Below are 16,084 nucleotides of genomic sequence, written 5' to 3' on the forward strand. Positions count from 1 at the left end.
CCTGGCAGTGGCATACCTGGTGCCCCTGCCCACTGGTAAGTCTGAGGGTCATTCTTTAATATACACAATGAAATAATCATTGAATGTATGTCTGCTTTTAGACATTACACAAGCTTAGAGTTTGTCTCTCTGTGGTGCTGTTTGAAACTGCTTCTGAGCCTGTGTTCTACTGTTTCACTGTTGCAGGGCCCCTTCTGCTGGGATGGAAGCTCACTTCCCAGTCCTCTTCCTGGACTTGAATGGTAAAGGCCTGGAATCACCTTCATAGTGACACATCAGACTCTGTGTGTCTCTGTCACCTCTAACATCAGACTCTGTGTGTCTCTGTCACCTCTACAGCAGACGACCTGACAGTGAATCAACAGTTAACGGGACCCAGCGCTGCCGGGGTTAACTCTATCCTGCCCAAGGAGCACGGCAGACAGTTTTTCTACCTGCCAATCATCAGACACAGTGATGACGAGGTAGAGTACTGTGTGTGTGGATGTGTGTAACTATTCTTGTGGGGACCAGAAGTCACACAAAAAAATATTATGACCAACTGGGGACATTTTGTTGGGGGCATTTTGTTGGTCCCCTTGAGGTCAAATGCTATTTCTATGGGGTTTAGGGTTAGGAGCTAGGGTTAGGCGTTAGGGTTAGGGGCTAGGGTTAGGTTTAGAGTTAGGAGCTAGGGTTAGGTTTAGAGTTAGGAGCTAGGGTTAGGCGTTAGGGTTAGGGTTAGGTTTAGAGTTAGGAGTTAGGTTTAGAGTTAGGAGCTAGGTTTAGAGTTAGGAGCTAGGGTTAGGAGCTAGGGTTAGGTTTGGGTTAAGGTTACTTTAAGGGTTAGGAGCTAGGTTTAGGTTTAGAGTTAGGAGCTAGGGTTAGGTGTTAGGAGCTAGGCTTAGGTGTTAGGAGCTAGGGTTAGGTGTTAGGGTTAGGTTTAGAGTTAGGAGCTAGGGTTAGGTTTAGAGTTACGGGTTAGGTTTAGAGTTAGGAGCTAGGGTTAGGTTTAGAGTTAGGAGCTAGGGTTAGGTTTAGAGTTAGGGGCTAGGTTTAGAGTTAGGAGCTAGGGTTAGGTGTTAGGGTTATGAGCTAGGTTTAGGGTTAGGATCTAGGGTTAGGAGCTAAGGTTAGATTTAGGAACTAGGGTTAAGAGCTAGGGTTAGGTTTAGGGTTAGGAGCTAAGGTTAGATTTAGGAACCAGGGTTAAGAGCTAGGGTTAGGTTTAAGAACTAGGGTTAGGGTACGAGTACGGGTTAGGTTTAGGGTTAGGGAAATTTGATTTTGAATTAGACTGAATTGTGTGTCCCCACAAGGTCAGCTGTACAAAAGAGTGTGTGTGTACTGGCCACTTCCCGTTTTCCAGAAATCCCGGTTGAAATCCCGGTACAGCGTTCCTTTCCTCCAAACAGGATTTTGTGAAAACCTGAGAATAATAGTTGTGTTTTCCACCTCCTGCCACCAGGTGTCAGCGCTGTGCTCCTGGGACTCATCCATCCACGACTCTGTGCACCTGAACCGCGTGACGTCACCCAACGAGCGTATCTACGTGATCATTAAAGCCACAGTGCAGCTCAGCCATCCTGTCTCCATGGAGCTGGTGCTGCGCAAGAGGATCTCTGTCAACATCTACAACAAACAGGTCTGCACTGGAGACACACACACACACACACAGACTGACAGACACACACACAGACTGACAGACACACACACAAACACACACACACACACACACACACAGACTGACAGACACACAGACTGACAGACACACACACAGACTGACACACACACACACACACACACACAGACTGACAGACACACACACAGACTGACAGACACACACACACACACACACAGACTGACAGACACACACACACACACACACAGACTGACAGACACACACTGACACACACACACACAGACTGACAGACACACACACACACAGACTGACAGACACACACACACACACACACACACACAGACTGACAGACACACACACACAGACTGACAGACACACACACACAGACTAACAGACACATACACAGACTGACAGACACACACACACACACAGACTGACAGACAGACACACATCTGTCAACATCTACAACAAACAGCACTGACCGGCCTGGTGACTACTGACATGACTGACAGCACATAATTAGATTAGAGAAACATTAAATCCTGGTTTCCCCGACCCAGATTAAGCCTAGTCCTGGACCAACAGGCATGCTAGGACTGGGTTTCACCTCTGTCTGGGCATCCTGCCCTGTAACGCTCTCTGTCTGGCATGTTGTTTTTCTCTACCGTAGAGCTTCACCCAGAGTCTGAAGAGAAGGATGTCCTTGAAGAACACACTGTACTCCTGTGGAGTCACCTATGAGATTCTGTCAAATATACCAAAGGTAAACAGCTTCACTGTTCCTGTGTGATGTCAGTGTCACTGTGTTAAATATAGTATACCAACAATAACTAGTCTGAACCATCTGCAGGGGACTAGTATCCACATAACGTTAGAAACTATTTTCATTTCATTTTTGGTATCCAGAGAAAATGGTACAATAAAAGTATTGTTCATTCATTTTCTTAAGGAGTGCGGGAGTCCCCCTTCTCACATGTTTTAGCTTTATTTCATTGGACAGGTTGTCTTTTATATCAAATCAAAGGTTGTGTCACATGCTTGGTAGACAACAGGTGTAGACTGACGTTGAGAATGCTTCCTTACGGGTCCTTTTCCAACAATGCAGTTAAAGATCATATAAAACATTGTGACAGTGAATAACAAGTCAAAATAACATGGCTATCTATATACAGGAAGTAGAAAATAACATGGCTATCTATATACAGGAAGTAGAAAATAACATGGCTATCTATATACAGGAAGTAGAAAATAACATGGCTATCTATATACAGGAAGTAGAAAATAACATGGCTATCTATATACAGGAAGTAGAAAATAACATGGCTATCTATATACAGGAAGTAGAAAATAACATGGCTATCTATATACAGGAAGTAGAAAATAACATGGCTATCTATATACAGGAAGTAGAAAATAACATGGCTATCTATATACAGGAAGTAGAAAATAACATGGCTATCTATATACAGGAAGTAGAAAATAACATGGCTATCTATATACAGGAAGTAGAAAATAACATGGGTATCTATATACAGGAAGTAGAAAATAACATGGCTATCTATATACAGGAAGTAGAAAATAACATGGCTATCTATATACAGGAAGTAGAAAATAACATGGCTATCTATATACAGGAAGTAGAAAATAACATGGCTATCTATATACAGGAAGTAGAAAATAACATGGCTATCTATTTACAGGGAGTAGAAAATAACATGGCTATCTATATACAGGAAGTAGAAAATAACATGGCTATCTATATACAGGAAGTAGAAAATAACATGGCTATCTATATACAGGAAGTAGAAAATAACATGGCTATCTATATACAGGAAGTAGAAAATAACATGGCTATCTATATACAGGAAGTAGAAAATAACATGGCTATCTATATACAGGAAGTAGAAAATAACATGGCTATCTATATACAGGAAGTAGAAAATAACATGGCTATCTATATACAGGAAGTAGAAAATAACATGGCTATCTATATACAGGAAGTAGAAAATAACATGGCTATCTATATACAGGAAGTAGAAAATAACATGGCTATCTATTTACAGGGAGTAGAAAATAACATGGCTATCTATATACAGGAAGTAGAAAATAACATGGCTATCTATATACAGGAAGTAGAAAATAACATGGCTATCTATTTACAGGGAGTAGAAAATAACATGGCTATCTATATACAGGAAGTAGAAAATAACATGGCTATCTATATACAGGAAGTAGAAAATAACATGGCTATCTATATACAGGAAGTAGAAAATAACATGGCTATCTATATATACAGGAAGTAGAAAATAACATGGCTATCTATATACAGGAAGTAGAAAATAACATGGCTATCTATATACAGGAAGTAGAAAATAACATGGCTATCTATATACAGGAAGTAGAAAATAACATGGCTGTCTATATACAGGAAGTAGAAAATAACATAGCTATCTATATACAGGGAGTAGGCAATAACATGTCTATATATATGCAGGGAGTAGGCAATAACATGTCTATATACATACAGGAAGTAGAAAATAGCATGGCTATAAGATTGTAGTGTAATAATGTTGTGTTGTATTGTAGTGTAAAAATGTTGTATTGTATTGTAATATGATAATGTTGTAATGTAATATGATAAGGTTGTATTGTAGTGTATTAATGTTGTTGTATTGTAGTATAATAATATTGTGTTGTAATGTAATATGATAATGTGTTGTAATGTAATATGATAATGCGTTGTTTTTGCAATACGATAATGTGCTGTATTGTAATACGATAATGTTGTATTGTGATATGATAATGGTGTGTTGTATTGCAATACGATAATGGTGTGTTGTATTGCAATACGATAATGTTGTATTGTAATATGATAATGTTGTTCTGTGTGACAATATGATAATGTTGTATTATAATATGATAATGTTGTGTTGTAATGTAATATGATAATGTTGTGTTGTGATGTAATAATGGTGTGTCCAGGCGTCTGAGGAGCCTGAGGAGAGAGAGACTCTGGCCCTGATGGCAGCGAGGGGAGACGGTGAGGAGAGTCAGGATGGACAGACCTACATAGAGCAATACACCAGAGGACTTCTGGAGGTGGAGAATATACTGAGCCTGGAGAGACTCAGACAGGTACCTCTCACACACATACTTCACACACTCTTCACACACACACTTCACATACTTCACACACACACACACAATTCACACACTACACAAACACACACTACACAAACACACACACACTTTTCACACACACACACACACACACACTTCACGCTGTTGAATCGTACTGCCTCTTGCTGTTACACATGGTAAATTATGAGTTTAGATGTGTGTGAATCCTGTGTGGTTTGTGTAACGGAGGTATCTAGATGGATCACTGCCAACCACATTTCTCTCTGAAGACAATAACGTTTGTTTGATTGATGTCATCAGGCGGTGACGGTGAAGGAAGCTCTGTCTGTTAAAGGGAGAAACATCAGAAGGAGCTTCAGCACCCCCAACGTACAGCATGTAAGAGACATACACACACACACACACACACCAGCACCCCCAACGTACAGCATGTAAGAGACATACACACACACACACACACACCAGCACCCCCAACGTGCAGCATGTAAGAGACATACACACACACACCCCCAACGTACAGCATGTAAGAGACACACACACACACACACCCCCAACGTACAGCATGTAAGAGACACACACACACACACACCCCCAACGTACAGCATGTAAGAGACATACACACACACCACTACCCCCAACGTACAGCATGTAAGAGACACACACACACACACACACCAGTACCCCCAACGTACAGCACGTAAGACACATACACACACACACACCAGTACCCCCAACGTACAGCATGTAAGACACATACACACACACACACACCAGTACCCCCAACGTACACCATGTAAGACACATACACACACACACACACCAGTACCCCCAACGTACAGAATGTAAGACACATACACACACACACACACACACCAGTACCCCCAACGTATAGCATGTAAGAGACACACACACACCAGCACCCCCAACGTACAGCATGTAAGACAGAAATGTGTGTGTCAGTGAGAGTTAGTGATCGCTTGCTGTTGTCTTCCAGACTTCCTGCAGCAAAACAGACCTGATTGGCTGGGAAGATGTAGACTGGAAGGTACAGTACAGTAGGATTGTTCATTATTATAAACAGACCTGATTGGCTGGGAGGATGTAGACTGGAAGGTACAGTAGGATGGTTCATTATTACAAACAGACCTGATTGGCTGGGAGGATGTAGACTGGAAGGTACAGTACAGTAGGATGGTTCATTATTATAAACAGACCTGATTGGCTGGGAGGATGTAGACTGGAAGGTACAGTACAGTAGGATGGTTCATTATTATAAACAGACCTGATTGGCTGGGAGGATGTAGACTGGAAGGTACAGTAGGATGGTTCATTATTATAAACAGACCTGATTGGCTGGGAGGATGTAGACTGCAAGGTACAGTAGGATGGTTCATTATTATAAACAGACCTGATTGGCTGTGAGGATGTAGACTGGAAGGTACAGTACAGTAGGATGGTTCATTATTATAAACAGACCTGATTGGCTGGGAGGATGTAGACTGGAAGGTACAGTACAGTAGGATGGTTCATTATTATAAACAGACCTGATTGGCTGGGAGGATGTAGACTGGAAGGTACAGTAGTATGGTTCATTATTATAAACAGACCTGATTGGCTGGGAGGATGTAGACTGGAAGGTACAGTAGGATGGTTCATTATTATAAACAGTCCTGATTGGCTGGGAGGATGTAGGCTGGACGGTACAGTACAGTAGGATGGTTCATTATTATAAACAGACCTGATTGGCTGGGAGGATGTAGACTGGAAGGTACAGTACAGTAGGATGGTTCATTATTATAAACAGACCTGATTGGCTGGGAGGATGTAGACTGGAAGGTACAGTACAGTAGGATGGTTCATTATTATAAACAGACCTGATTGGCTGGGAGGATGTAGACTGGAAGGTACAGTACAGTAGGATGGTTCATTATTATAAACAGACCTGATTGGCTGGGAGGATGTAGACTGGACGGTACAGTACAGTAGGATGGTTCATTATTATAAACAGACCTGATTGGCTGGGAGGATGTAGACTGGAAGGTACAGTACAGTAGGATGGTTCATTATTATAAACAGACCTGATTGGCTGGGAGGATGTAGACTGGAAGGTACAGTACAGTAGGATGGTTCATTATTATAAACAGACCTGATTGGCTGGGAGGATGTAGACTGGAAGGTACAGTACAGTAGGATGGTTCATTATTATAAACAGACCTGATTGGCTGGGAGGATGTAGACTGGAAGGTACAGTACAGTAGGATGGTTCATTATTATAAACAGACCTGATTGGCTGGGAGGATGTAGACTGGAAGGTACAGTAGGATGGTTCATTATTATAAACAGACCTGATTGGCTGGGAGGATGTAGACTGCAAGGTACAGTAGGATGGTTCATTATTATAAACAGACCTGATTGGCTGTGAGGATGTAGACTGGAAGGTACAGTACAGTAGGATGGTTCATTATTATAAACAGACCTGATTGGCTGGGAGGATGTAGACTGGAAGGTACAGTACAGTAGGATGGTTCATTATTATAAACAGACCTGATTGGCTGGGAGGATGTAGACTGGAAGGTACAGTAGTATGGTTCATTATTATAAACAGACCTGATTGGCTGGGAGGATGTAGACTGGAAGGTACAGTAGGATGGTTCATTATTATAAACAGACCTGATTGGCTGGGAGGATGTAGGCTGGACGGTACAGTACAGTAGGATGGTTCATTATTATAAACAGACCTGATTGGCTGGGAGGATGTAGACTGGAAGGTACAGTACAGTAGGATGGTTCATTATTATAAACAGACCTGATTGGCTGGGAGGATGTAGACTGGAAGGTACAGTACAGTAGGATGGTTCATTATTATAAACAGACCTGATTGGCTGGGAGGATGTAGACTGGAAGGTACAGTACAGTAGGATGGTTCATTATTATAAACAGACCTGATTGGCTGGGAGGATGTAGACTGGACGGTACAGTACAGTAGGATGGTTCATTATTATAAACAGACCTGATTGGCTGGGAGGATGTAGACTGGAAGGTACAGTACAGTAGGATGGTTCATTATTATAAACAGACCTGATTGGCTGGGAGGATGTAGACTGGAAGGTACAGTAGGATGGTTCATTATTATAAACAGACCTGATTGGCTGGGAGGATGTAGACTGGAAGGTACAGTACAGTAGGATGGTTCATTATTATAAACAGACCTGATTGGCTGGGAGGATGTAGACTGGAAGGTACAGTACAGTAGGATGGTTCATTATTATAAACAGACCTGATTGGCTGGGAGGATGTAGACTGAACGGTACAGTACAGTAGGATGGTTCATTATTATAAACAGACCTGATTGGCTGGGAGGATGTAGACTGGAAGGTACAGTACAGTAGGATGGTTCATTATTATAAACAAACCTGATTGGCTGGGAGGATGTAGACCGGACGGTACAGTACAGTAGGATGGTTCATTATTATAAACAGACCTGATTGGCTGGGAGGATGTAGACTGGAAGGTACAGTACAGTAAGATGGTTTATTATTATAAACAGACCTGATTGGCTGGGAGGATGTAGACTTGAAGGTACAGTACAGCAGTATGACTCTTTATGAAACAGTCTGTCTCGTGGATCTCTTACTGTAGGTCTACTGATCTAACCCATAGAATGGAAATGACTAATAATACTGTACTGTCTGGTCCTCCTCCAGGGTCATTGTGACTCTAACCTGTCTGTCTGGTCCTCCTCCAGGGTCAGTGTGACTCTAACCTGTCTGTCTGTCTGTCTGGTCCTCCAGGGTCATTGTGACTCTAACCTGTCTGTCTGGTCCTCCTCCAGGACCATTGTGGCTCTAACCTGTCTGTCTGGTCCGCCAGGACCATTGTGACTCTAACCTGTCTGTCTGGTCCTCCAGGACCATTGTGACTCTAACCTGTCTGTCTGGTCCTCCAGGACCATTGTGACTCTAACCTGTCTGTCTGGTCCTCCAGGACCATTGTGACCTTCATCAGGATGTCTCTGACTGCACTCCCCAGGACGGTGGTTCTCTGTGTGGGACGCCACTCAGAAACAAGACAGAGAATCACGGTAAACAACCATAAATCAACAGCATCAACTCCAGCTATAGTTGAGACCAGGAGGCCTGACCAGGAAACTTTTAGATCATATTTAGGGCCCTGAGTGTTTCTCAGTCAGGAAAACCTCCAGGCCCTCCCTCCGTATGAGGACTGTAATAGGAACTCAATGGCTGGTTTCCCAGACAGATTAAGAATAGTATAGGACTAAAAATCATTCTAAATGTAAAATTTAAAGAGCTATGATGTTTGTTTTTACTAGTGCGTTCCCCCTCAGGTCTGGTACCAGAGAGCCCCACCTTCTTCAACTCCAGCCCGTTCAAGGCCCTCTCTCCCCAGACGCCCAAGTTCCTCAAGTCTCTGCTGCCAGTCAGAGAGGAGAGCAAGACCAAGAGAGTCCTGGAGGCACGACCACTACTGGGACAGGAGGTATGGGCCACAACCATCCCTCTCTCTCTCTCTCTAGTTATCTCTGGCCCCTTTTATCTCATCTCTCCTCTCTCTCTTTATCCATCCATCCCTCTCTTTCTCTCTCTCTCTCTCTCTCTCTCTCTCTAGTCATCTCTGGCCCCTTTTATCTCTCTCTCTCTCTCTCTCTCTCTCTCTCTAGCCACCTCTGGCCCTGTTTATCTCATCTCTCCTCTCTTTCTTTATCCATCCATCCCTCTCTTTCTCTCTCTCTCTCTCTAGTCATCTCTGGCCCCTTTTATCTCTCTCTCTCTCTCTCTCTCTCTCTCTCTCTAGCCACCTCTGGCCCTGTTTATCTCATCTCTCCTCTCTTTCTTTATCCATCCATCCCTCTCTTTCTCTCTCTCTCTCTCTAGTCAACTCTGGCCCCTTTTATCTCTCTCTCTCTCTCTCTCTCTCTCTAGCCACCTCTGGCCCTGTTTATCTCATCTCTCCTCTCTTTCTTTATCCATCCATCCCTCTCTTTCTCTCTCTCTCTCTAGTCAACTCTGGCCCCTTTTATCTCTCTCTCTCTCTCTCTCTCTCTAGCCACCTCTGGCCCTGTTTATCTCATCTCTCCTCTCTTTCTTTATCCATCCATCCATCCCTCTCTCTCTCTCTCTCTCTCTCTCTCTCTCTCTAGTCATCTCTGGCCCCGTTTATCTCTCCTTGCTTTCTGTCTTTCCTTATTTCCTTTCCTGTGTTTTGCTTCTTCATCTCCTTTGTCTTCCCCTGCCGTTCCCATGGTTTCTCTTCATTCTAAGTCCAGTGACATCCCTCCTTGTCTGCAATGTGACAGTATGACAATACGTCAGTAGTAGTCATTGAAAACAGGACATTTTCCCCATTCTAAGTGAATCCAGTACACACAGACGGATATTTACTACATTCGACAGCTACTAATTCTACTAAACCTGTCTGATGATTGCTGATTGTTCTGGCTGAATGTGATCTGCTCACATATGTTTATCTATTGTGTGAATGTGGAGCTCCATGCTCTAGATCTATTGTGTGAATGGGGAGCTCCATGCTCTACATCTATTGTGTGAATGGGGAGCTCCATGCTCTAAATCTATTGTGTGAATGGGGAGCTCCATGCTCTACATCTATTGTGTGAATGGGGAGCTCTATGCTCTAAATCTATTGTGTGAATGGGGAGCTCCATGCTCTACATCTATTGTGTGAATGGGGAGCTCCATGCTCTAAATCTATTGTGTGAATGGGGAGCTCTATGCTCTACATCTATTGTGTGAATGGGGAGCTCCATGCTCTACATCTATTGTGTGAATGGGGAGCTCCATGCTCTACATCTATTGTGTGAATGGGGAGCTCCATGCTCTACATCTATTGTGTGAATGGGGAGCTCCATGCTCTAAATCTAATGTGTGAATGGGGAGCTCCATGCTCTACATCTATTGTGTGAATGGGGAGCTCCATGCTCTACATCTATTGTGTGAATGGGGAGCTCCATGCTTTAAATCTATTGTGTGAATGGGGAGCTCCATGCTCTAGATCTATTGTGTGAATGGGGAGCTCCATGCTCTAGATCTATACCATATCATCCAAAGCGCTGATGCGCGGCACTGAACTAGCATGACATTTAGGATACCAACCATGTTCATCTAATACACATGGTTTTCCATTCAATGTGGCCTGCATGTCTGTATCACCAGTTCCACTAACTAACTAACTCTACACCCTATGGACTGTGCATGTATGTATGTTAACTCACCTGCTCCATGCATGCCTCCTGTGTGACTCCCATCTGCAGAGCATGCGCTCCTCATGTGCGGACAGCTCTGTGCTGCTCCCCCCTCCCTGCTACGGCCAAGCCCCCTGGCGCAGGCCCAGAGCGGGCAGCGAGGGTCACCGCAGCCCCTCCACCGCCACCCTCACCCCCTCCACCCTCACCCTCAGTACCTGCACCAGCAGGAAGCTCAGCCTCACACTGCCTCACACCGCTGTAAGTCACACACACGCACACACACACACACACACACACACACACAAATACCATGGTGCCTTGAAGTGACTACGGCATGAAGTGCATGATGTCATCAGCTCATGTTTTTTCCAACATCCTCTCAACCAACCACCAGTCCATCCATGGTTACAGTCGCTGTCCTCAATGCATTTTAATATCATGTAGTAGGTGGTAGGCTCCAGTGGTGGCTGGTGACACAGTCAATCAGAAGACGGCTCTTTGTAACAGCTGGAATGGAAAACATTGAATGGTATCAAACATATCAAACACTTCTTTGATTCCATTCAACCCCCCCACCAGCCTCCACCGATAGGCTCCACCGATAGGCTCCACCGATAGGCTCCACCGATAGGCTCCACCGATAGGCTCCCCTGATAGGCTCCACCGATAGGCTCCCCTGATAGGCTCCCCTGATAGGCTCCACCGATAGGCTCCCCTGATAGGCTCCCCTGATAGGCTCCCCTGATAGGCTCCCCTGATAGGCTCCACCGATAGGCTCCACCGATAGGCTCCCCTGATAGGCTCCCCTGATAGGCTCCACCGATAGGCTCCCCTGATAGGCTCCCCTGATAGGCTCCCCTGCAGAAAGAAACAGTAGCTGACATTGTCTCTGGTGCGTTCTGTCCTGTGTCCCTGTCTGTCCTGTGTCCCTGTCTGTCCTGTGTCCCTGTCTGTTCCTGTGTGATGCCTGTCCTGTGTCCCTGTCTGTTCCTGTGTGATGTCTGTCCTGTGTCCCTGTCTGTTCCTGTGTGGTGTCTGTCCTGTGTCCCTGTCTGTTCCTGTGTGGTGTCTGTCCCGTGTCCCTGTCTGTCCTTGTGTGATGTCTGTCCTGTGTCCCTGTCTGTTCCTGTGTCCCTGTCTGTTCCTGTGTGGTGTCTGTCCTGTGTCCCTGTCTGTCCTTGTGTGATGTCTATCCTGTGTCCCTGTCTGTTCCTGAGTGATGTCTGTCTCTGTGTGATGTCTGTCTCTGTGTGATGTCTGTCTGTCTCTGTGTGATGTCTGTCTCTGTGTGGTGTCTGTGTGATGTCTGTCTCTGCGTGGTGTCTGTCCTGTGTCCCTGTCTGTTCCTGAGTGATGTCTGTTTCTGTGTGATGTCTGTCTCTGTGTGATGTCTGTCTCTGTGTGATGTCTGTCTGTCTCTGTGTGATGTCTGTCCTGTGTCCCTGTCTGTTCCTGTGTGGTGTCTGTCCTGTGTCCCTGTCTGTCCTTGTGTGATGTCTATCCTGTGTCCCTGTCTGTTCCTGAGTGATGTCTGTCTCTGTGTGATGTCTGTCTCTGTGTGGTGTCTGTCTCTGTGTGATGTCTGTCTGTCTCTGTGTGATGTCTGTCTGTCTCTGTGTGATGTCTGTCTCTGTGTGGTGTCTGTGTGATGTCTGTCTCTGTGCGGTGTCTGTCCTGTGTCCCTGTCTGTTCCTGAGTGATGTCTGTCTCTGTGTGATGTCTGTCTCTGTGTGGTGTCTGTCTCTGTGTGATGTCTGTCTCTGTGTGATGTCTGTCTGTCTCTGTGTGATGTCTGTCTCTGTGTGATGTCTGTCTCTGTGTGGTGTCTGTGTGATGTCTGTCTCTGTGTGGTGTCTGTCCTGTGTCCCTGTCTGTTCCTGTGTGATGTCTGTCTCTGTGTGATGTCTGTCTCTGTGTGGTGTCTGTCTCTGTGTGATGTCAGTCTCTGTGTGATGTCTGTCTGTCTCTGTGTGATGTCTGTCTCTGTGTGATGTCTGTCTCTGTGTGATGTCTGTCTCTGTGTGGTGTCTGTGTGATGTCTGTCTCTGTGTGATGTCTGTCTGTCTCTGTGTGATGTCTGTCTGTCTCTGTGTGATGTCTGTCTGTCTCTGTGTGATGTCTGTCTCTGTGTGGTGTCTGTGTGATGTCTGTCTCTGCGTGGTGTCTGTCCTGTGTCCCTGTCTGTTCCTGAGTGATGTCTGTTTCTGTGTGATGTCTGTCTCTGTGTGATGTCTGTCTCTGTGTGATGTCTGTCTGTCTCTGTGTGATGTCTGTCCTGTGTCCCTGTCTGTTCCTGTGTGGTGTCTGTCCTGTGTCCCTGTCTGTCCTTGTGTGATGTCTATCCTGTGTCCCTGTCTGTTCCTGAGTGATGTCTGTCTCTGTGTGATGTCTGTCTCTGTGTGGTGTCTGTGTGATGTCTGTCTCTGTGTGGTGTCTGTCTGTTTCTGTGTGGTGTCTGTCTGTCTCTGTGTGATGTCTGTCTGTCTCTGTGTGATGTCTGTCTGTCTCTGTGTGATGTCTGTCTGTCTCTGTGTGATGTCTGTCTGTCTCTGTGTGATGTCTGTCTCTGTGTGATGTCTGTCTGTCTCTGTGTGGTGTCTGTCTGTCTCTGTGTGATGTCTGTCTCTGTGTGATGTCTGTCTCTGTGTGGTGTCTGTCTCTGTGTGGTGTCTGTCTGTCTCTGTGTGATGTCTGTCTGTCTCTGTGTGATGTCTGTCTCTGTGTGATGTCTGTCTCTGTGTGGTGTCTGTGTGATGTCTGTCTCTGTGTGGTGTCTGTCTGTCTCTGTGTGATGTCTGTCTGTCTCTGTGTGATGTCTGTCTGTCTCTGTGTGATGTCTGTCTGTCTCTGTGTGATATCTGTCTATCTCTGTGTGATGTCTGTCTCTGTGTGGTGTCTGTCTGTCTCTGTGTGGTGTCTGTCTGTCTCTGTGTGGTGTCTGTCTCTGTGTGATGTCTGTCTCTGTGTGGTGTCTGTCTCTGTGTGGTGTCTGTCTCTGTGTGGTGTCTGTCTCTGTGTGGTGTCTGTCTCTGTGTGGTGTCTGTCTGTCTCTGTGTGGTGTCTGTTTGTCTCTGTGTGATGTCTATCTCTGTGTGGTGTCTATTCCAGGACTCTGAGGAGGAGACAGACATGGCCCTGAGTTTGGGTCTGGGCCCTCAGGACTTCCACAGCTTCCAGTCCTACATCCCAGAGGACTTTGCCAACTTTGAGGTGTACAACGCTGCCCTGGAGAGCCAGGAGGGGGTGGCGGGGGGCAGGGGAGAGCTGAGGGGGGGTCGGGGAGGTGGTGGAGGGGGGGAAAGAGAGGGGGCTCCCCGGAGCCCCACCGCCAGCAGCTGCACCAGCGGTTACTTCTCCCACAGTGCCTCAGACGCCACGCTCTCTGACGTGCCATTCGGGGCCAGCGACAGCTCTGACCAGCTCAGCGCCTCCGCAGTGGCTCAAGACAGAAATGACCCTGACCGGGAAACCCACAACCTCCACCCCCACGAGTCCCCCTCCTTCCACTGCACCAGCACGGCCCGAGGCTGTGTCCAGACCAGAAGTGTCTCGCCGTGGGGTGACACCCAGACCCCTGCGTGTCCCCCCGGCGTCCCCTCACAGCCCCTCCCCACCACCTCCCCCTCCTCTCCTGTCAGTATTCCTAACTGCTCAGAGCAGCCACCCTCCCCGCGGCCCCGCAGGTGTGTCCTCAGCGTCAGCCAAGAGTTTACAGACTTCAAGGGGGCCGACGACGGCATGGAGGATCTGGGTGAGCTGGGACACTTCCAGCCTGGGGATGCACCACACATATCCCCTGTCCCAGCGGAGGAGGAGAAAGGGGGCTCTGGCAGCAGGCACCAGACCTCTGACAAAGACCTGGTCGTCATCAACACACAACAACATACATCTCACCCCGGTAACGCCCGGCTCCCTCAGCCCCACTCACACCTCCACAACGGCAAACAGTGTATCGGCAGCGTAGCCGTGCCCTGCCCACCACCCTCCAGCCCGCCAGGCCAGCTAGCAGGAGGAGAGCCCCAGATCCAGGAGCCAATCCAGGGAGACCTACCTCCAGGGAGCCCCTGTCCCAGCCCAAGCTGCCCTAGCCCCAACCCCAGCAGCACTGAGGCCTCTGGGGACTCCTGCAGCGGGGACGAGGGCTCTGGTTCTCCGGTGGCCCAGCTGCCTGACTGGATGGCTCCCGGGGAGCAGGTATGGGTGGGGAAGAGGAGCGGCACGGTGCACTACGTCGGCGGGGTGGAGTTCGCCAAGGGGATCTGGGTCGGGGTGCAGCTGGACCTGGCTGTGGGTGAGTGGCTGTTTAGGTATCAAATTATGTTCTGTGTAATAATGATGTACTGGGATTCCTCCCAGTTCCTTATCTACTGTAGTGCCCTATGTAGGGTGCACCCATAGTGTGCTGGTCAAATGTAGTGCACTATATAGGGTGAGACTGTCATTTAGGACATTCTCTTAGAGTGTTGGTGCTCTGGCAATACTTAACTGACTTTAACTGGACCTGTGAGGAACCTGTCATGTGTTTGAGATGTATGGTGAATGGTCACATGACTCCTGAATATCCCCTCTGTCTCCACTGTCCAGGCAAGCACAACGGGACAGTCCAGGGGAGGGTTTACTTCCGCTGTCCTCCAGGCCACGGGGTGTTCGTCAAGCCCTCCTGTCTCACTAGAGGACCCCCCTCCATGGACACCACAGACACCCAGCCTCTGGTCCGATAAAATTCACTAAACTCCCCAAATTCCCAGTCTTTCCAGGAATCCCGGTTGGAATATTCCCAGAATCAGGAGGGAATAAGAAGGAACTCCAGAATCCTCAAACCAGCATTTCTGGAAAACCTGGGAATTTGGGGAAAGGAACTTTCCACCCAGGACTATCATCTAAAGGGGGTACCCAGATCCAGAGCAGTTTCTACTAGACCAGACCCAGATCCAGAGCAGTTTCTACTAGACCAGACCCAGATCCAGAGCAGTTTCTACTACACCAGGCCCAGATCCAGAACAGTTCCTACTAGACCAGGGCCAGATCCAGAACAGTTCCTACTAGACCAGGGCCAGATCCAGAACATTTCCTACTAGACCAGGGCCAGATCCAGAACAGTT

At 46.7% G+C, this 16,084-nt stretch overlaps 1 protein-coding gene across 3 annotated transcripts in view; it reads left to right on the forward strand.

Annotated features, from left to right (window-relative positions):
* Positions 1 to 16,084, forward strand: part of LOC109885979 (kinesin-like protein KIF13A) — a 56,024-nt gene extending 39,940 nt beyond the window's left edge. Inside the window, exons 21-33 of one of the 3 annotated variants that reach the window (XM_031816658.1) lie at positions 1 to 35; positions 187 to 242; positions 340 to 464; positions 1,448 to 1,624; positions 2,292 to 2,384; positions 4,604 to 4,756; positions 5,063 to 5,140; positions 5,757 to 5,807; positions 8,747 to 8,843; positions 9,108 to 9,259; positions 11,049 to 11,240; positions 14,091 to 15,273; positions 15,567 to 16,084. The exon at positions 1 to 35 is cut by the window's left edge and continues 92 nt beyond it. In XM_031816658.1, the coding sequence (XP_031672518.1) occupies positions 1 to 35; positions 187 to 242; positions 340 to 464; positions 1,448 to 1,624; positions 2,292 to 2,384; positions 4,604 to 4,756; positions 5,063 to 5,140; positions 5,757 to 5,807; positions 8,747 to 8,843; positions 9,108 to 9,259; positions 11,049 to 11,240; positions 14,091 to 15,273; positions 15,567 to 15,703 (2,529 nt within the window). In that variant the 3' untranslated portion in view covers positions 15,704 to 16,084. Of the gene's footprint in view, positions 36 to 186; positions 243 to 339; positions 465 to 1,447; positions 1,625 to 2,291; positions 2,385 to 4,603; positions 4,757 to 5,062; positions 5,141 to 5,756; positions 5,808 to 8,746; positions 8,844 to 9,092; positions 9,260 to 11,048; positions 11,241 to 14,090; positions 15,274 to 15,566 lie in introns of all 3 variants that reach the window. The other 2 variants (XM_031816660.1, XM_031816661.1) reach the window with 2 other exon arrangements.

Source organism: Oncorhynchus kisutch, unplaced genomic scaffold, assembly GCF_002021735.2.
Source record: "Oncorhynchus kisutch isolate 150728-3 unplaced genomic scaffold, Okis_V2 scaffold848, whole genome shotgun sequence".
In the NCBI taxonomy this organism is placed as follows: Eukaryota; Metazoa; Chordata; class Actinopteri; order Salmoniformes; family Salmonidae; genus Oncorhynchus; species Oncorhynchus kisutch.